The sequence below is a fragment of the Polypterus senegalus genome, chromosome 5 (assembly GCF_016835505.1).
Source record: "Polypterus senegalus isolate Bchr_013 chromosome 5, ASM1683550v1, whole genome shotgun sequence".
Lineage (NCBI taxonomy): Eukaryota > Metazoa > Chordata > Cladistia > Polypteriformes > Polypteridae > Polypterus > Polypterus senegalus.
Genome location: NC_053158.1, coordinates 197416693 through 197439336, shown reverse-complemented (window position 1 = coordinate 197439336; position 22644 = coordinate 197416693). Strand labels below are relative to the sequence as shown.

Sequence of the window (22644 nt, the reverse complement as noted above, 5' to 3'; positions counted from 1 at the left end):
ACATGGCCCTGTGTGAAAAAGTAATTGCCCCCTGAACCTAATAACTGGTTGGGCCACCCTTAGCAGCAATAACTGCAATCAAGCGTTTGCGATAACTTGCAATGAGTCTTTTACAGCGCTCTGGAGGAATTTTGGCCCACTCATCTTTGCAGAATTGTTGTAATTCAGCTTTATTTGAGGGTTTTCTAGCATGAACCGCCTTTTTAAGGTCATGCCATAGCATCTCAATTGGATTCAGGTCAGGACTTTGACTAGGCCACTCCAAAGTCTTCATTTTGTTTTTCTTCAGCCATTCAGAGGTGGATTTGCTGGTGTGTTTTGGGTCATTGTCCTGTTGCAGCAGCCAAGATCGCTTCAGCTTGAGTTGACGAACAGATGGCCGGACATTCTCCTTCAGGATTTTTTGGTAGACAGTAGAATTCATGGTTCCATCTATCACAGCAAGCCTTCCAGGTCCTGAAGCAGCAAAACAGCCCCAGACCATCACACTACCACCACCATATTTTACTGTTGGTATGATGTTCTTTTTCTGAAATGCCGTGTTCATTTAACGCCAGATGTAACGGGACATTTGCCTTCCAAAAAGTTCAACTTTTGTCTCATCAGTCCACAAGGTATTTTCCCAAAAGTCTTGGCAATCATTGAGATGTTTCTTAGCAAAATTGAGGCGAGCCCTAATGTTCTTTTTGCTTAACAGTGGTTTGCGACTTGGAAATCTGCCATGCAGGCCGTTTTTGCCCAGTCTCTTTCTTATGGTGGAGTCGTGAACACTGACCTTAATTGAGGCAAGTGAAGCCTGCAGAAACATTTTGTGTGACAAACATGCAAAAGAATAAGAAATCAGGAAGGGGGCAAATAGTTTTTCACACCACTGTACTTGTATTTTGCATGGATATGACACAAATATATTATAATCTACATTTCTAGAATTTATTATTTGTGAACATGGTAAATGGAGAACTTCAAGTGTTGTTATTCTTCCCTTTTTCTCTAGTAAATCCTTGAAGTCCAACAAGAACTATATAGGAGATGATGTGGCTTGCTGTTTGATTTAACAAATATACATTCACACCCTAAGCAGTAATAGTACCAAAGATATAGTTAGTATTAAACAATAAGAAAGTTTTGATTTTTTTCTGGAAATTTTATATTATCATTAAACATGTGTTAATAAATCTGCAGAATAATTAAACATTTCCACTTTGGTCAGTTGGCTAATACAAACCAGGTCTGATAAAGCTTTTGGCACCTAAAGTTCCTCTACAACTTAAGACAATGTCACATTACATGATTTGAAGCTGGAGAGGATCTCAAACCTGATGACAGTAGCTACTGACTTCATCACTTAAGTATAAAGAGCTCCAGCTGCCTAGACTGCTATACTAGTCCGATGTTGGACTGATGGCCTAATGCAGCATAAGTTAGTGTATGCAATAATTCTCCTTCAGGTTTTCTACTATCTTATTATATTTGTTGCTGCAAGGTGGTGATAGTTTTTAAATAATAAAAACAAAATTGAATGAAAAATACGATATATCATAAGTAACAGTCTTTCCTTCTCTGTTTTTCTTACATTGGATTGTCTGTTTTCATTATTCTCTATGCTCAATGGATAGAACAAGAACCATACTCAAATTGAGGCACATGTCGAGGACACTCTCCTTGCATATGCAATGCAGCATCTCAAATGGTTATGAGATGTGGGAGTAGAACACTCTTAACAGTTTCATCAACACTATCCATTCTTTGTTTTAAACTCTGACACTATGCATCTAATTTACCTTTTTCATCATGTCAAGGGTGTAGTGAATTTCATATACCTAATAGAAGCATTCCACATGAGATGTCTATCTTTAATGGTGACGAACGGTGTATCTACTAGAAGCAAAATAAAAATCCTTTTTGAAGAGGTCCTCCACATTTGATTCTGTTTTCTCACTTTCTACATACTGAAACTGTCTACATGCTCTCTGAGGCTCACCTACAGCCATTTCATCTCCACATTAACCATTTCTGCTATCTCTCTGGCATGTGGTTTGGCAGAGATAGGACTGATCTCTGTATTTAGACTTGTAAATAAACTGTGGCTTATTTCCTCAGTGTTCTAATTGAAACTTCAGGGCTCTGCATTGCCTTACTTACTTTGTATATCTGATATATTACATCACAGCACAAAACAATAATTTTAATAAAGGTCCATCTCTACATCTCTAGGTAGATGCTTGAAGATGTTAAAACAACATTGACATCTCTTTTTCTCTGAAGCATAATCCTCCGTTTTAGCTCTGCTCCTCTGAGACCTTAAATAAAGCCCTGCTAAATCTTAGAGCGTTAACAAGCAAAACCTTTTACATTAATGATTTTATCAGTGATAGGAAAATAGACTTTCTCTCACTAAGTGAAACATGGCTCAGCTCAGATGGTGCTGCAGTATTAATTGAAACAGCACCTCTAAAAAATACAGCTTTGCTCATTCAGTTCGCCAAAACAAAAAAGGAGATGGTTTAGTGAATATTTACTTGAATCAATTAAATGGTAAAAAATTCTAGTTTTGGTACCTTCACATCTTTTGAGTACATAGCCATTGTTATTCAAGGAGTGTCCCAGCCCCTCACATTATAGACATCCTAAATATAATGCATCTTTTGATCTGAGTCAGCATTTCAGTCAGCTCACACATAAGGGAGGACACACAATGGATTGTGTGATTTCAAAATTATTAAGTCTTGATGTGAGGCAGGTCATGGATGTCAGCATTTCAAACCATTATTGCATATTATTTAATGTAAAAATACTGATAACTACACCTAATGAGAAGCGTATTGTTAAAAAATGCTATTGTAATACATCTGCAGCTTCAATGTTTTCTAATATTTTAAACAATCAGCCAGGTTATAGTGCTAACCTCAATAGTGCTAAAAGTGTAAATATTAAAGTGGAACATTTTAATGTAAAAGTAAGAGCTGCAGTAGACATTGTGGCAGCAGCAAAGACAGCTAAGAAATTCACCTAAACTATTATACAATGGAAGACTCAAAGAGTGACTGATTTAACATGAACTGTACAGCTGAGCGTAAATGGAAAAATATTAAACTGCTAGTTCACTATGAAATATTAAAGGCAAAAATAATTTCATATTACTAGCCATGTGCGCCCAATTACGTTGTGCGTGTTAAAGTTGTCTGTGAAGGGGTCCCTGTTTAAACGCGGCTTCCAGTCTTGAACTGGGCCCTTTGTCGCACAGCATTATGATTTTTTATAAGGGAAACAAAATTTCAAAAGAAAACCCTTGGACATTGATTTGATAAGAACGGCCTACTCGGAATCACTGTCTGAATAGTAATTATGTGGTGGTGTAGGAGCATTTCTGCTTCTGTCCGTTCACAGTCCGTCTCGTTTTCACGACGCTGTTGTTTCCTCTCTCGATCTCTTCTCAGCCTTTCTCCAATCTCGCAGGTTGCTTTGTGGCAATCCAAAGAGTAAGGCAATATACATGGAGCAATGGTTATAAAAGGGGGACACATAGGTATCCAGGCTCTTTAAAGCATAAATAGGGATCACTTCACAGACATGTGAGCAAGCCACAGTACAAGTGTGACACACGCAGCATTTGCCAGCTACAACGTAACAATAATAATTTCCGGAACGTGCTGTTACGTTGTCATTCATTTTACCCACTGTCTTTCTTTCGTTCATATGTTACGTAGGCACGTACCTTTTATCTTCGGCAATCTCATTCTCTAACTAGGCCTCAGGAGCTAACCAGTGTAACACCGTCCACCACCCGTTTCGTTATTCCGCCACATTGTTGACATCCATGAGTAACAACAACGTACTAAACTGGAAGGTGGTCTACGCATGCGTGCAATTCGCGGACAAAGAAAGATTAAGATCTAAATGAAGATCTCTTTAGTTAATTTAAAGCACAACAATTTGTTTAGTTTGAATGTCTGTGTTTTGAGGTGTGACTGGCGTACTACTGTCTTCAGTAGTCTAAGCCTGGAGGAGATTCTTAATGCAATGCCTATGTTTTAGCTGTCTCTCTACTGCCATCTAGTGCTTCTTCTTCTAATTCATTTGCGGACAAACAAAGATCAAGATCCAAATGAAGATTATATATAGAGATAATGCAGTCTGCCTTGAGAGGAAACCCTGTTCTCTAAAATTATAAATGAAAGTGCTAGTAACCAGAGTTTTATTTTCATCTATTGATCATCTTTTAAAACCAGCTCGCTGAATGGAATTTATTCTTAAAACTACTAGTGAAACTTGTGAAGCTTTTGCCTAATTTTTTAAACAAAAATAAATAATTTTAGAAATAGTATATACACCCAAAGCTAATCTAATTGAATACCAGCATACCCTTTAAAGCAAGTTAAATTGTTTCAATGTAATAGATCTACCTGAACTACGTAAAAACATTTCTTAGTTGAAACCCTCCATTTGCGTCATCGATACAGTACCAACAAGCATTTTTTTTAAAAAGTCTCTGATGTGCTAATCGATAGTTTAATTGATATAGTGAACTCATTATTATATATGAGGGTCTTCTCTGACTGTCTAAAGACTGTAGTTGCTAAACCCCTGCTCAAGAAAAATAATCTTGACTCCTTTGACTCCTTTTTGACAATTATAGACCAATGTCTAACCTACCTTTATTAAGAAAAATTCTAGAAAAGGCAGTAATTAAGCAGCTAAGTGATTACTTGATTCAACATTCAACTTTTGACAAGTTTTAGTCAGGTTTTAAAACAAATCCTGGTACAGAAATTGTGCTGGTTAAAGTAGTAAATGATTTGCGAATTAATGAAGACAGAGGCCATATATTTGTTCCACAGACAACGTTATTCTTATAAATTTCGTTAGACAATTGGTGGGCCTCTCTTGCAAATTAAATTGGTTTCAATCTTTTTTAACAGGTAGAAAATTCTTCGTGAGTTGTGATAATTGTACTTCAGACACTCAAGATATTGTATATGGTGTACCACAAGGATCTATTTTGGGTATGCTGCTCTTTTCAATCTACATGCTCCCATTAGGTCAGATTATTTCTACACGCACAAGGTAAGCTACTACAGCTATGCAGATGGCACACAACCTTATTTATCTATAGCATCTGATGACCCTGATGCTCTTAGCTCTCTGATCCAAAGTCTTAGCAGAATTTTCGATTGTATGAGTAGCAACTTGGTTAAATTAAATAAGAAAAAAAACATGTCTTATTGATTTGAAAACATGCATATTGTAAGAATATTAAAAAAAAAAAAACATGATTCCTTAGGATTAAAAATTCGAAAAAGTCGAAAATCAAGAAATTATGTATAATTGTCAGCTCTGACCTTAACATTGAATCAAACTTTAACCATATTACCACGACTGCAATCTTTAACTTAAGGAATATAACAAAAGATAGACTGCTTATAACTTTACAAGATGATGAAAAATTAGTTCACGCTTTTGTAATTAGTAGACTATATTACTGTATTGCACTGCTTACAGGATTACCTAAGAAAAACATCAATTATTTTATAAAATTGACTTAAATGCTACAATGAAATACTACCAATGGTTTATAAAGCCTTAGATAATATTGTCCCTTCATATATTTTAGAATGCCTGTCCCCCTACACTTCAAGTTGGACCCTTAGATTTTCGAATGTTGGTCTGCTAATAATTCCTAGTGCCAAGCTTTAAAGAGGTAGTGAGGAAGTCTTCTGCTGTTATTCACCTGTGATCTGGAATACTTTATCTATGGAAATTCGGCAAGGTAGTACTGTGGATCATTTGAAAAAACTGATACTCATTATTTTAATTTTGATTTTCTGTAGCTACTTTTCAGTTCTATTCCTAATAGACTACATGTGAAAAATTTGTAAGGGATCTGCAATCTGAACTAATCCCCACTATTCTCTGCTGTCTTGTCTAGTTCTTCTGTGGTGGTGATTTGTGTCACTACCACCTGATGAAGAGACCATGCAACCCCCAGAGATGATGGAATGAAAGTGGAAGTCACAAGCTGTCTACGAGACCATGTTCATCAAATCCTACTATGTGAAGCATGAAAACTAAGGGGTTTGATTTAGGAATATTTATGTTAGGTAGAATGTCAAATGAGGGAAGGCAGGACTTTTACCCTTGGAGTCCATGCAGATTTTCTTTTTTATCTCCAGCCTACCTGGATTTTCTGTCCTCCAGACTATCTGATTTTCAATAAAGTGAAGTCAAATAAAACCACTTCACACTTGCATCATTTTCCATAATTTCTAAAATGAAAGACATCCCAAAAACTAATCCTTCTGCCAAAAATTTACTGGCTGGAAACAAATACTATAAAATATATTTTGAAGATTTTGCCAGTTAACTTTCCATATAGAAAAAAAGAAAGTGTTTAAATTTGCAGAGTTCTCAAAAAAAGCAAACTCATTTGTGCCCATCACTCATAGACTAACATTAATTTAAAACACAAACACCAAGTACACTTATGACAAAACTTCTCTTACAAAATTTTCAAACAAGGTGCTCAGTGTAAATATTTGATGAGTAGATTACAAAAAAAACAAGCAGTGACTGGCATTCAGGTCAAAATAATATCTCACAAAGGCACTCCCCTCCTGCAATCTCCATTATTCTCAATGTAAAGTATGACTAGATAGCCAGCAGATGGTAGCTTATAAAGAACCTCTATAACAGTTTCAGAATAGGAAAGAATTCATGGAGAGGAAGCAAACTCCTGTGTAAAGCAGATTTTGTTCATAACAGATTAAACAACAGATATGTTTGTAATACCCTAAACAAAAACCTTGAGTTTTGCAAAGATTGCAAATTGACAGTTATGTGGAAAATATCAGATCATTAATTATCAGCCATATGAGCTGAGTTTTTGTCATGGGGTAGGGATGTTTAAAAAAAATAACATGTAAATTAGAAAAAAATATTCTAAATATCATACCTTCTTCTTTTAAAGGAATTTCTGGTGCACTCGAAGAACCTGCATGAAAAAAAAATGAATTGCATAGCATTATGTCTGATTAGAGTTTGTGTTTAATCCTTGCAGAACCACTGATGAAATAAGCGCTGAAAAGAGACAATCACACAACCTCACTGAGCAACATTCCTTCAGTCAGCACTGTGAGCCTTCTGTACTGAAACAGGTGGCATGCTGCCCTTCCATCAGCTTATACAGCACCTCTGGAGGAGATCTGTGTCTTAACATCTTAAGTACTACATTATTGCAAATCACTTTCAAAGCAGACGTCTAGTATTAGTAGTAAAACTTATAATACTTTCAATGAGAGCAAAAATTCCCAAAAACCTGTAGAGTGTTTGGAGTTAAGCACCTCATATGCAGACAGACTCGTGTTGTCCAGGTAGACTAAAACATAAACGTTCTGCAGAGAGCTTTGGTTGGAACTCAGTATCTGCAGAATGTGTGCAAAGGCTTTAAAGTGGCAGACACAAGTGCTAATTGGGTGATGCAATTGTAGTGTGCAGTAAATATGATGAATATCTCTTATGTCACCATGATGTATGCCTTAAATTAGTTAGGTTTATATCCATGATTTTTTGCACTCATATGAATCAATCTAAGTAGGTTTCTGCTCTATATGCATGCTATTAACATGTTACGCTCTCTCTACGGTTGTTGGGTGTCAAGTAGTAGTAAGTGATGTGGGGTAAAAAATCTGTACATTTTGTTCTGTATTTTCATTATATTTTGCTCAAGACAACAACAGATGAACTAAATTCAGGACACATCAAAGCATATCCTCTTCCCAGTTGTACCTCACTTTTAAAACAGCTGTTCCAACAAAGGAAGGAATACATGCTGGTGCATAAGGCTATCGATTAGTTTATAACGTGTCCATCTGGGACAACAACTAGCTAAATTGGTTCACAGACTGGAAAAGGAAGACACACCAGTAGGAATTTAGCAACATCAAAAAAGTTTTATACTTTGGGAAAACGGACAGTGAATTCATTCATCATATTGACAGCAAGCCAATCAGAATATCTAACAATCATATCTTGCAAAACCCCCGGTAGAATTTTGTAATAAATATGCCTTGTCTGAAGAGCAACATACGAGGGAGGAAGAAGAAGGGACAGAGATGTCAGAAAAGAACAGAGTGACAGCAACATGCGGCTGTTTCCATCTGATCATCAGATAAGCATCTAATGAACAACTATGAATGCTAGATCACAAACTGCCTACACATTCATCCTTGTCATCTTTAACTTTTCGTAAGCTTTTTCTAAGAACTATATATATCCAGATTTTACTATCAGTCCTATTGTCTGTTATTCGTTGTTCTATTTGTATTATTGTTTCTGTAATAAATAGCATGCTGCTTTTAACTTTCTATGCTTTGTCTTAATGTCTACAGTGATTTAAGTAATAAAGTAGATTTCTTTGAGCACCTGGTGCAGCCAGAGAGTTGCCTTTTCCTCTGTGCTCTGAGATCTATTAAGGGCTGAGGGTGACAGCTCCACCCAAAAGTAGGGAAAAGAACAAAAAGTAAGGTATTCATGGCTGATAAATGGCCTATAGACAAGGATGCTGAACCTTTGTATGTCTGAATATTTTCACGGAGAGCAAAAGCAATATTTAGGTTGGAGATATATTTAAAACATTGTATACTGTTCATACAAAAAATAAGTAAGTCTCCTGAAGTGCTGGGAGTGCCAGGCTGTGTTATTCCTAAGGCAGTTCTGTGGTTTAAAGTGCCAGAGGTTAACCAATTGTGTGTGTCATTCATGGGGCACTATTGTGGTTAGGGTCTGTGTGTATGCGTATAGCTATATATGTGTGTGTTAATCTTAAGGTGCAGCAGTAGAGCAACATTTTAAGTGCCAAGCAGGGACAATCTCATAACCTCACTGAGTGACTTTCCAGTCTGTTACCAATGTGAGCTTTCTTTATAGTACTGAAGCTGGCAGCACACTGCCCTTTAAACAGGAAAGGCATTCTGAGGATCATTGCTCTGTTTGACAAAGATTGGGAAAGCACGTATTCCACAAGCCTTGAGAAGATTCAAGATCGCAGGTGGGAATTTAGGATTTAAAAGTTAACAGTGAAATGGAAAATATCAGAATCTTAATTACATGGCAGATGCATTGAATTGCTGCCACGGTGTTTGGATTGTTACATTGGTTGCCCGTGTCATTCAGAATTGACTTAAATACTACTGTGAAATACTACTAATGGTTTATAAAGCCTTAGATAATATCGTCCCTTCATATATTTTAGAATGCCTCTCCCCCTACTCTTCATGCTGGACCCTTAGATCTTCGAATGGTGGTCTGCTAATAATTCCTAGTGCCAAGCTTGAAAGAGGTAGTGAGGCGGTTTTGTGATGTTATTCATCTTTGATCTGGAATACTTTATCAAGGGAAATTCGGCAAGCTAGTACTGCGGATCATTTTAAAAAAATGATACTCATTATTTTAATTTTGATTTTCCGTAGCTACTTTTCAGTTCTATTCCTAATAGACTACACGTGCAAAGAATTCTTAAGGGATCTGCAATCTGAACTAATCCCCACCATTCTCTGCTGTCTTGTCTGGTTCTTCTGTGGCGGTGATTTGTGTCACTACCACCTGATGAAGAGACCATGCAACTCCCAGAGATGATGGAATGAAAGTGGGAGTCTCAAGCTGTCTACGAGACCATGATCATCAAATCCTACTATGTGAAGCATGAAAACTAAAGGGTTTGATTTAGGAATATTTATGTTAGGTAGAATGTCCAATGAGGGATGGGAGGACTTTTACCCTTGGAGTCCATGTAGATTTTTTTTTTTTATTTCCAGCCTACCTGGACTTTCTGTCCTCCAGATAGCTGACTTTCACTAAAAGTGAAGACAAATAAAACCACTTAACACTTGCATCATTTTCCATAATTTCTAAAATGAAAGACATCCCCCAAAACGAATCCTTCTGTCAAAAATATACTGGCTGGAAACAAATAATATAAAATATATTTTGAAGATTTTGTCAGTTAACTTTCTATATAGAAAAAAAGAAAGTGTTTAAATTTGCAGAGTTCTCAAAAAAAGCAAACTCATTTGTGCCCATCACTCATAGACTAACATTAATTTAAAACACAAACACCAAGTACACTTATGACAAAACTTCTCTTCCAAAATTTTCAAACAAGGTGCTCGGTGTAAATATTTGATGAGTAGATTACAAAAAAAACAAGCAGTGACTGGCATTCAGGTCAAAATAATATCTCACAAAGGCACTCCCCTCCTGCAATCTCCATTATTCTCAATGTGAAGTACGACTAGATAGCCAGCAGATGGTAGCTTATAAAGAACGTCTATAACAGTTTCAGAATAGGAAAGAATTCATGGAGAGGAAGCAAACTCCTGTGTAATGCAGATTTTGTTCATAATAGATTAAACAACAGATATGTTTGTAATACCTTAAACAAAATCCTTCAGTTTTGCAATGATTCTGTTACCGACCTTAGGCCTAGGGGAACCTGTGCCAGGTACAAGCCACTGTTGCTACTGGGTGTAGCCACAGCGATATGGTGTAAAGCATAAAAGAAACAGACAGCATTCTCGAGTCTCAGACCATACTTCCCTGTTCTCTTTTTTTCCAGAAATATATATATACTTCAATTTCTGCATAGATCAACATGGCAATCAGTGAAAACAATGGTGCAAGCCAATTTCCTCTGCATAACAAATAGTGTAAACACATTTACTTTGAGTCCTTGATTAGAAACCAATTTTCCAAGGAAGCAGACAGTTCTGTATCCCCACATTGTATGTAGATGAGATACTAAGTCAAAGCAGTCTGACTATTCAAAGCAGGTGACTCTTTAGCAAGACAGGTAAATATTTATGTCCTGTAGATAGCCATCAGCAATAACCTGTAGCAGAATTTTCCAGAAATTCTGCCTTTTCTAAGTAACACACCAAAATGTTATTTTCTTTATAATGCTGAGTTGTAGCCCATTACACTCTCCCCTACTTTTTTTGAGATGTCTCCTGACATCTTGCGCCAAAGGCTCAGCCTTTGGTTCAGTGTCTACTGTGTCTCAACTAGTGGTCTTAGATAATAATCAAATCCTGGGTATGCTGGATACACTATTGTGTGGCTTGGCAACAGATACATAGGATTCTGTATAACTGCATGGACACCAGGATTCCAAGGCTGGTATGATGGCTGCCCCAGTCTGTGGTATGTGAATACTTCTCTGGGTCTGACAGTGCGAGCCGATCTTCTTAAAGTGTCCCCTTCTCTGTCACTCTGGTGTTCTGTTGCTAGGTCTTCTTGACCATTTGTGGGTTCCACTACTTCATCAATTTTCTCCACCTGGGGTTCAGCAACACTGCTCTCCATTTCCAGTCCTTGTTCCCTTGATGTTCCTTGCAAAGGATTTCTGTCAGGTTGTCGTGGTTCTCGTGGTTCAGGGTAGAACTCTCGGGCCTTGGCTCTGAGCCTGGAGCGTGACTCGGATTCTATTTCCTCAGATCTGACATGTGCTAGAAAGCATGGCCAGCAACGGGGACCATATGAGGTTTCTGCTTCCTCATCTGAGTGATCAGACGCTGAGTTTGGTGTCTCACTCTTTGTTCTTGCCGGTCTTTGCATTTTCCTTTTCACTGTGTTTGATTTAGTGTCTTTTTCAAAAGGTAAGTCATTGACAGGCAGCAGGAGGTTGCGGTGTAGTGTCCGGGTTGCTCTGCTACCAACTTCTGTTGGCTGTACCTTATACACTGGGCTGTCTTTAATTCTCTCCACAATACGACATACCTCTTTTTCCCAGTAGTCACGGAGTTTTCCTGAGCCTCCTCTCTCAGATAGGTTTCTGACTAAGACTCTGTCACCTGGTTGAAGAATAGCCCCTCACTGTACGGTCATAATACTGTTTACCCTTGGCTGATGCTTTCCGACTGTTATCAGCAGCAATCTGGTAAACTTCTTTCATCTGGGTTGCCCATTTTTGGCTGTCTGTTTCCTCATTGTCAGTTGTAAGATTAAACAACAAATCGATAGGTAATCTTGGAGCTCTGCCATACAAGAGGAAAAATGGTGAATAGCCAGTTGATTCGTGTCTTGTACAATTATATGCATGCACAATTTGTGGTAGGTAATCTTTCCACTTTGACTTTTTCTCTTCTTCCAAGGTTCGAAGCATCTGAAGCAGAGTTCGATTGAATCGTTCTACTGGATTCCCCTGTGGATGATAGGGAGTGGTGTGGGAGTGAGCTATTCCGGATAGTTGTTGGAGCCTCTGAAATAAGTTATTTTCAAACTCACGCCCCTGGTCATGGTGCAGCTTTGCAGGGTAGCCAAAACGGGGGATAAAGTCTTGGAAAATCTTCTCAGCTGCGGTTTTTCCAGATTTGTTTTTGGTGGCATATGCTTGTGCAAAGCGAGTGAAGTGATCCATGAGAACCAGAACATAGTCATAACCTCCTTTACTTGGCTCAAGACGGAGAAAATCTACAGAGAGCAGTTCAAAAGGTTCGCTTGTAGTAATAGAGCCCATAGGTGCTCTGTCTTGGTTACTAGGGTGCTTCTGTTTGATGCAGGCATTGTCGAATTACATAATCTTCAATCTCTCGCTGCATGTAAGGCCAATAAAATCTTTCCTGGCTAGATGAATCACCTTGTCAGATCCGATATGTCCCATATCATCATGGAGGCTTTTAAGGACAACTGGTTTCAGCTTATGTGGCAAAACAAGTTGCTTTCTTTTTCCTACTTGCCTGTACAGTACTCCCTTGTAAATGGTGAGTTTGTTCCATTCATGTATCAGTCTCTTTGTTTCAATTCCCATTTGTTCCTTGTCCTTCTTATTTGGACCCCATCCTCTGCTTTTGAGGTTAATGATTTCACTGATGGTAGCATCTTCTTGCTGTGCGACCCTAATATCATTTAGTGTGACTGTATCAGCACTTTCTGGCAACACACCGTCATCCACTGAGGTGAACTGTAGAGCAGCCACCCATGGTACTTCTTTATCTTTAGCTGCTTTGTCCCCCTGCCAGACAGCTGAGACGACTTCAGGAGATATTGTTTCATCATACTCAGTGATAGTGGACTGTAAGTCCACAGGGAAGCGGGACAGCATATCTGCATTTGTATTTGCTTTCCCAGGGCAGTATTTGATGTCAAAGTTAAAGTCTGATAATTCTCCAACCCAGCGATGACCCACTGCATTCAGTTTTGCTGTACTCAGAGCATATGTCAGAGGGTTATTGTCAGTATATACAGTGAAGGTGGGTGCATAATATAGATAGTCTCTAAATTTTTCACAGATTGCCCACTTCAGGGCCAAGAATTCTAACTTGCCAGAGTGGAGATGGTAATTTCTCTCAGCTGGGGTTAGTGTTCTTGATCCATAGCCAATTACACATAGTTTACCCTCCTGCTGTTGGTAAAGTACTGCTCCTAGTCCTTCGTTTGATGCATCAGTGTGCAAAACAAAGGGCAATTCAAAATTTGGAAAAGCAAGTATGGGTGGATTGGTGAGTATATCCACAAATTTAGAAATGACTGTACGATGTTCATTAGTCCATTGAACTGGTGTCCTTGAAGGTAGCTGTACATTGGATTTTATCCTCCCTCGCCAAGCTGGATTTTCCAGTATTTCCAATAGTACCATTTAAAAGTTCAAACAAAGGTTTTGCCAACCTGGAAAAGTCCTGTATGAAGGAGCGGTAATAACTAAGGAAGCCCAGCAAGGATCTGACTTCTCCAACTGTTGTGGATTCCTTTTCCATTAACTGCTTCCATATCCTTAGGGTCAATCTGCACCCCCTCTTCAGACACTAGACGACCTATGTACCAGATTTGTTGTTGGAATAACTCACATTTCTCTGGTTGTAATTTTATTACGTATTCTCTCATTCGAGACAGTTCCCGTCTCAAGTCTTCCACATGGTCATGAAATGTTTTTGAAAAGCAAAGTACATCATCCAAATATGGGGTGCAACATTCATCTCTCAATTGTTCCAGTACCCCTTCCATGCATCTTTGAAATGCTGCAGGAGCGTTGCTCAAGCCAAAAGGAATGCGTACCCACTCATATAGTCCCCAAGGGGTACTGAAAGCAGTGACAGATCTTGAGTCCTCATCCATGAAACCTTGATGATATGCACTTCCTTGATCCAGGATTGAAAACCATGAGTAGCCCCCAAGATTATCCAGTAGGTCTTGAATGCGTGGCAGGGGGTGTCTGTCAGGGATGGTTTTACGGTTTAGCTCTCTAAAGTCCACACAAAGATGCAAACTTAAGTCCTTTTTCCTGACACAGACAACTGGAGAAGAGTAAGCTGAAGTGGACTTCTTTATCCAACCATGGTCCAAAAGGTTCTGGATGTATTCCTTCACCTCTTGGTATAAGGGCTTTGGAATAGCATTGTACCTTTTCTGCACAGGAGTATCATCCTTCAAGTGGATTTTTAGCTTCAAATCTGGAATGCAACCAATTTCACCATCTTCCCGTGAAAATACATCTGATTCTTCATATAACATGCGCTTAACTACCTCTTGTTCTTCCTCTTTTAAGTGGGACAAATCTACTGGGGGGTTCCATTTCTCTCTAGCAGTAACCTTGTATTTGTTGCTTTCCTGTTTAACTCTACTGTACTCTGTGTGTGCAGCATTGACTTGGCCATCAATTGGCTGACTGAGTATTACTGGGTCAGATGGTGGGGAAAGGACTGGCCAGATATCAATAATTTCTTCTAGAGTGCCTAATATTGTTCCACTAGGAAGGTAGATATCATGTAAGGTGTAATTTTGAAGAGGTATGGTAATTAGTTTTGAAGTACCAGTTGGGCTGTCAACAATGGCAGGGAGTAGTTCAATGCCCTCTGGGTAATGACTCTGCTAGTGACTCAAAAGTCATTGTGCCTCCTCTAGGCAAAGCCCTAATTTTACATTTCACTTGACATATCTGACATGCTGGGATAACAAGCCCCTTTTTCCCCATCCTTACTGTAATACCTGGTGATATTGCTTCCCCAGGTTTTACTCCTACTGCAGAGATGATATTATCTGCTGTGTCACCTTTCACGTTTAATGCCTCACTCAGCAGCGCGCTAAGAATGGTGGTATCGGTCTGGTCACAGTTCTCTCTGATCAGTTCCTCTATAACATTGAAGCCTAACAGCGGACAGTTAACATGACTTTGACTTACTAACAAAGGAACATCAATGGCTACCTGCCCATGCCTGGAGCTCAGTATCTGAAGTGTCACCTCAATCCACCCTTCAAATGGAATCTCAGTGCCATTTGCTGCAGTAATACAGAGTGCACTTCCTGTTAATAAACTCTCAAGTGACTGAATCTTAACATCAGGCAATGTCTTCCTTACCCACTCTCTCCCCACTATGCTAACCTGTGCTCCTGTGTCTAACAGCATTTGTTTGAATTCCATTGATTACACATTTGACCATGCAGCGACTCCCAATTAGTTGGGCAGCACGTTTTGCTTTAGGGGGCAGTAGATAAGTGTTTTGCATTGTGGGGGGACCTGTTACTCCTGTTGGTCACTGGTTGTTCCCTCTCCAGTGACCTTCCCCAGTTTCCCGATTCCCATCTCTTAGTACAGCCAACAGCTCTGTGTCCCATCAAACCACAGCGAAAGCAGTGAGTACACCGTTCTTTTCTCTGCTGGGCACATTCTTGACATCTTCTTTTAGGACTATCTCTTGAGACCTAGGTGTTCAATTGTGGCAGTGCACGGACATCTGTCCGAGTACTGTTACCAGTATGCTTTGTGATCTTTTCAAAATTTTTTTTTAGCATAGACACTTGAGCTGTCAGCTGCTCAATGGTAGTATTATGAGCTTGATGTGCACAGAGAACTTTCAAATTATCATTTTCGTTATAGTTTTGCTAGTTCGGACACTCGAGCAGTTAACTGCTTTATAGCTGCACTGTCAACTTGCATTCTATTGTTTGCTTGACTCAGTTCAGTCTGATCAGCCTGTGAACTGTCCTTTTATTGTATGTTCACTTGGAGTGTGAAGACGCTTTATTCTCTCTGCTTCCTCCCTGGTAGATTTAGTTATCTTCTCTAGAATTATATCATCAGTCACCTTCAAGTCAGTAAGAAATGGTTTTATGTCTTGTCTGATGTTGTTATTTTTTTCATTGAACCCTTGATAAAGGGTATAAAGAAATATGCCCTGAACTAATTTTCTGTCATAACTGAATTCAGCTCCATGCTGTTCTGATGCCTGAAGCACGCGTTGTCGAAGATCCATTATCCTATACACAAAATGTTCGGGTGTTTCCCTATCTTGTTGCTTTGTATTGCTCAGTTCTTGAAACAGTTCTGTGCTGCTTCTATCCCTAATGTGTAACCTAAGAAATCGTTTGAGCTCATCTAATGTGAGATCATCTCTACTCATGAGAAACATTTTGAAGATACCCAGTTTAACTACTTTTAGTACAGACTTAACAACTTCAAACTCAGTAAATCCCTCATGTAACCCTATATCTATTTGTATGCAAAGGTTACTGTATGACATTTCAGAGCCCCCATCATAGATTTGCCCACCATGGACTTTGAACTCCCAACGAGGCAGAAAAGTAGCAACATCAGTGAGTCTTACCACAGTTTCTGCCAAAATGTTTAGCTTGGCTTGACTGAATATCTTGATCCAGCCCTGCAGTGGTAACACCTGTAAAATCCATACTCCTAGCAGGGTTGAAATCCTTTCTGGTTAGGAGATGTGAAATTGTATCCTGGAGGTGAAGTAGGTGTGACATGCCTTCGTCCTCCAAATTTCTCAACTTATCACTCTTAACATAATCAAAAAGGAAATAACAAAGTTCTTGTTCACCTAGTTGTGAGAGCTTTACAGTTTCATCTCCTTCTTCATCTCCTATACTTGCAGCCAGAAGGCTGAGTTGATTGTAATCCAGCAATATTAATTTCTTATGGATATCCCAGATCAGCATCTTGCATGGTCCGGATGTTGCCATCTCCCTTCTGTACCTGAAGCTGGGCTCTCTGGATGACACAATTACTGGAGTCGTCCCTGAAATTTCACAACAGGAAGTACCAGGTGTAGTGATGACTGTTTCCATGACAGAGTGCTGATCCCGGACGAGCCCCCAATTGTTACCGACCTCAGGCCTAGGGGAACCTGGGCCAGGTACAAGCCACTGTTGCTACAGGGTGTAGCCACAGCGATATGGTGTAAAGCATAAAAGAAACAGACAGCAGCCCCGAGTCTCAGACCATACTTCCCTGTTCTCTTTTTTCCAGAAATATATGTATACTTCAATTTCTGCATAGATCAACATGGCAATCAGTGAAAACAATGGTGCAAGCCAATTTCCTCTGCATAACAAATAGTGTAAACACATTTACTTTGAATCCTTGATTAGAAACCAATTTTCCAAGGAAGCAGACAGTTCTGTATCCCCACATTGTATGTAGATGAGATACTAAGTCGAAGCAGTCTGACTATTCAAAACAGATAACTCTTTAGCAAGACAGGTAAATATTTATGTCCTGTAGATAGCCATCAGCAATAACCTGTAGCAGAATTTTCCAGAAATTCTACCTTTTCTAAGTAACACACCAAAATGTTATTTTCTTTATAATGCTGAGTTGTAGCCCATTATAATTGCAAATTGACAGTTATGTGGAAAATATCAGATCATTAATTATCAGCCATATGAGCTGAGTTTTTGTCATGGGTTTGGGATGTTTAGAAAAAAAAAATAATATGCAAATTAGAAAAAAATATTCTAATTATCATACCTTCTTCTTTTAAAGGAATTTCTGCTGCACTCGAAGAACCTGCATGAAAAAAAAATGAATTGCATAGCATTATGTCTGATTAGAGTTTGTGTTTAATCCTTGCAGAACCACTGATGAAATAAGCGCTGAAAAGAGACAATCACACAACCTCACTGAGCAACATTCCTTCAGTCAGCACTGTCCGCCTTTTGAACTGAAACAGGTGGCATGCTGCCCTTCCATCAGCTTATACAGCACCTCTGGAGGAGATCTTTGTCTTAACATCTTAAGTACTACATTATTGCAAATCACTTTCAAAGCAGACGTCTAGTATTAGTAGTAAAACTTATAATTCTTTCAATGAGAGCAAAAATTCCAAAAACCTGTTGTGTTTGGAGTTAAGCACCTCATATGCAGACAGACTCGTGTTGTCCAGGTAGACTAAAACATAGACGTTCTGCAGAGAGCTTTGGTTGGTACTCAGTATCTGCAGAATGTGTGCAAAGGCTTTAAACTGGCAGACACAAGTGCTAATTGGGTGATGCAATTGTAGTGTGCAGTAAATATGATGAATATCTCTTATGTCACCATGATGTATGCCTTAAATTAGTTAGGTTTATAGCCATGATTTTTGCACTCATATGAATCAATCTAAGTAGGTTTCTGCTATATATGCATGCTATTAACATGTTACGCTCTCTAAGGTTGTTGGGTGTCAAGTAGTAGTAAGTGATGTGGGGTAAAAATCTGTAAATTTTGTTCTGTATTTGCATTCTATTTTGCTCAAGACAACAACAGATGAACTAAATTCAGGACACATCAAAGCATATCCTCTTCCCAGTTGTACCTCACTTTTAAAACAGCTATTCCAACAAAGGAAGAAAGACATGCTGGTGCATAAGGCTATCGATTAGTTTATAAAGTGTGCATCTGGGACAACAAGTAGCTAAATTGGTTCACAGACTGGAAAAGGAAGACACACCAGTAGGTATTTAGCAACATCAAAAAGTTTTATACTTTGGGAAAACAGACAGTGAATTCATTCATCAGATTCACAGCAAGCCAATCAGAATATCTAACACTCATATCTTGCAAAACCCCGGTAGAATTTTGTAATAAATATGCCTTGTCTGAAGAGCGACATACGACGGAGGAAGAAGAAGGGACAGAGATGTCAGAAAAGAACAGAGTGACAGCAACATGCGGCTGTTTCCATTTGATCATCAATTAAGCATCTAATGAACAACTATGAATGCTAGATCACAAGCTGCCTACAACATTCATCCTTGTCATCAATAACTTTTGTAAGCTTTTTCTAAAACTATATATATCCAGATTTTACTATCAGTCCTATTGTCTGTTATTCTTTGTTCTCTTTGTATTATTGTTTCTGTAATAAATACCATGCTGCTATTAACTTTCTACGCTTTGTCTTAACGTCTACAGTGATTTAAGTAATAAAGTAGATTTCTTTGAGCACCTGGTGCAGCCAGAGAGTTGCCTTTTCCTCTGTGCTCCGGGATTTATTAAGGGCTGAGGGTGACAGCTCCACCCAAAAGTAGGGAACAGTACAAAAGTAAGGTATTCATGGCTGATAAATGGCCTATAGTCAAGGATGCTGAGCCTTTGTATGTTTGAATATTTTCACAGAGAACAAAAGCAATATTTAGGTCTGAGATATATTTAAAACATTGTATACTGTTCGTGCCAATAATGAGTAAGTCTCTTGAAGTGCTGGGAGAGTGACAGGCTGTGTTATTCCTAAGGCAATTGTGTGGTTTAAAGTGACAGAGGTTAACCAATTGTGTGTGTCATTCATGGGGCACTATTGTGGTTAGGGTCTGTGTGTATGCGTATAGCTATATATGTGTGTGTTAATCTTAAGGTGCAGCAGTAGACCAACATTTTAAGTGCCAAGCAGGGACAATCTCATAACCTCACTGAGTGACTTTCAAGTCTGTTACCAATGTGAGCTTTCTCTACAGTATTGAAGCTGGCAGCACACTGCCCTTTAAACAGGAAAGGCATTCTGAGGATCATTGATCTGTTTGACAAAGATTGGGAAAGCACGTATTCCACAAGCCTAGAGAAGATTCAAGATGGCTGGTGGGAATTTAGGATTGAAAAGTTAACAGTGAAATGGAAAATATCAGAATCCTAATTACATGGCAGATGCATTGAATTGCTGCCACGCTGTTTGGATTGTTACATTGGTTGCCCGTGTCATTCAGAATTGACTTAAATACTACTGTGAAATACTACTAATGGTTTATAAAGCCTTAGATAATATTGTCCCTTCATATATTTTAGAATGCCTCTCCTCCTACTGTTCAAGCTGGACCCTTAGATCTTCGAATGGTGGTCTGCTAATAATTCCTAGTGCCAAGCTTAGAAGAGGTAGTGAGGCGGTTTTGTGATGTTATTCACCTTTGATCTGGAATACTTTATCTATGGAAATTCGGCAAGCTAATACTGTGGATCATTTTAAAAACTGATACTCATTATTTTAATATTGATTTTCTGTAGCTACTTTTCAGTTCTATTCCTAATAGACTACACGTGCAAAGAATTCTTAAGGGATCTGCAATCTGAACTTATCCCCACTATTCTCTGCTGTCTTGTCTGGTTCTTCTGTGGTGGTGATTTGTGTCACTACCACCTGATGAAGAGACCATGCAACCTCCAGAGATGATGGAATGAAGGTGGGAGTCTCAAGCTGTCTATGAGAACATGTTCATCAAATCCTACTATGTGAAGCATGAAAACTAAGGGGTTTGATTTAGGAATATTTATGTTAGGTAGAATGTCAAATGAGGGATGGGAGGACTTTTACCCTTGGAGTCCATGCAGATTTTTTTAATCTCCAGCCTACCTGGACTTTCTGTTCTCCAGATAGCTGACTTTCACTAAAAAGTGAAGTCAAATAAAACCACTTCACACTTGCATCATTTTCCAGAATTTCTAAAATGAAAGACATCCCCCAAAACGAATCCTTCTGCCAAAAATATACTGGCTGGAAACAAATAGTATAAAATATATTTTGAAGATTTTGTCAGTTAACTTTCCATATAGAAAAAAAGAAAGTGTTTAAATTTGCAGAGTTCTCAAAAAAAGCAAACTCATTTGTGCCCATCACTCATAGACTAACATTAATTTAAAACACAAACACCAAGTACACTTACAGTATGACAAAACTTCTCTTCCAAAATTTTCAAACAAGGTGCTCAGTGTAAATATTTGATGAGTAGATTACAAAAAAAACAAGCAGTGACTGGCATTCAGGTCAAAATAATATCTCACAAAGGCACTCCCCTCCTGCAATCTCCATTATTCTCAATGTAAAGTATGACTAGATAGCCAGCAGATGGTAGCTTATAAAGAACCTCTATAACAGTTTCAGAATAGGAAAGAATTCATGGAGAGGAAGCAAACTCCTGTGTAAAGCAGATTTTGTTCATAACAGATTAAACAACAGATATGTTTGTAATACCCTAAACAAAAACCTTGAGTTTTGCAAAGATTGCAAATTGACAGTTATGTGGAAAATATCAGATCATTAATTATCAGCCATATGAGCTGAGTTTTTGTCATGGGTTTGGGATGTTTAGAAAAAAAAAATAATATGCAAATTAGAAAAAAATATTCTAATTATCATACCTTCTTCTTTTAAAGGAATTTCTGCTGCACTCGAAGAACCTGCATGAAAAAAAAATGAATTGCATAGCATTATGTCTGATTAGAGTTTGTGTTTAATCCTTGCAGAACCACTGATGAAATAAGCGCTGAAAAGAGACAATCACACAACCTCACTGAGCAACATTCCTTCAGTCAGCACTGTGAGCCTTTTGAACTGAAACAGGTGGCATGCTGCCCTTCCATCAGCTTATACAGCACCTCTGGAGGAGATCTTTGTCTTAACATCTTAAGTACTACATTATTGCAAATCACTTTCAAAGCAGACGTCTAGTATTAGTAGTAAAACTTATAATTCTTTCAATGAGAGCAAAATTCCAAAAACCTGTTGTGTTTGGAGTTAAGCACCTCATATGCAGACAGACTCGTGTTGTCCAGGTAGACTAAAACATAGACGTTCTGCAGAGAGCTTTGGTTGGTACTCAGTATCTGCAGAATGTGTGCAAAGGCTTTAAACTGGCAGACACAAGTGCTAATTGGGTGATGCAATTGTAGTGTGCAGTAAATATGATGAATATCTCTTATGTCACCATGATGTATGCCTTAAATTAGTTAGGTTTATATCCATGATTTTTTGCACTCATATGAATCAATCTAAGTAGGTTTCTGCTATATATGCATGCTATTAACATTTTACGCTCTCTCTAAGGTTGTTGGGTGTCAAGTAGTAGTAAGTGATGTGGGGTAAAAAAATCTGTAAATTTTGTTCTGTATTTGCATTCTATTTTGCTCAAGACATCAACAGATGAACTAAATTCAGGACACATCAAAGCATATCCTCTTCCCAGTTGTACCTCACTTTTAAAACAGCTATTCCAACAAAGGAAGGAAGACATGCTGGTGCATAAGGCTATCGATTAGTTTATAACGTGTGCATCTGGGACAACAAGTAGCTAAATTGGTTCACAGACTGGAAAAGGAAGACACACCAGTAGGTATTTAGCAACATCAAAAAAGTGTTATACTTTGGGAAAACAGACAGTGAATTCATTCATCAGATTCACAGCAAGCCAATCAGAATATCTAACAATCATATCTTGCAAAACCCCCGGTAGAATTTTGTAATAAATATGCCTTGTCTGAAGAGCGACATACGACAGAGGAAGAAGAAGGGACAGAGATGTCAGAAAAGAACAGAGTGACAGCAACATGCGGCTGTTTCCATTTGATCATCAATTAAGCATCTAATGAACAACTATGAATGCTAGATCACAAGCTGCCTA

General features: G+C 38.4%; 1 protein-coding gene across 1 annotated transcript in view; it reads right to left on the bottom strand.

Moving 5' to 3' along the window:
- LOC120529789 (up-regulator of cell proliferation-like) overlaps positions 1-22644 on the bottom strand; it is a 128392-nt gene that overhangs the window by 11453 nt on the left and 94295 nt on the right. The window contains 3 exon segments of the mRNA XM_039753925.1: positions 6950-6988; positions 17750-17788; positions 21386-21424. Of these exon segments, the coding sequence (XP_039609859.1) occupies positions 6950-6988; positions 17750-17788; positions 21386-21424 (117 nt within the window).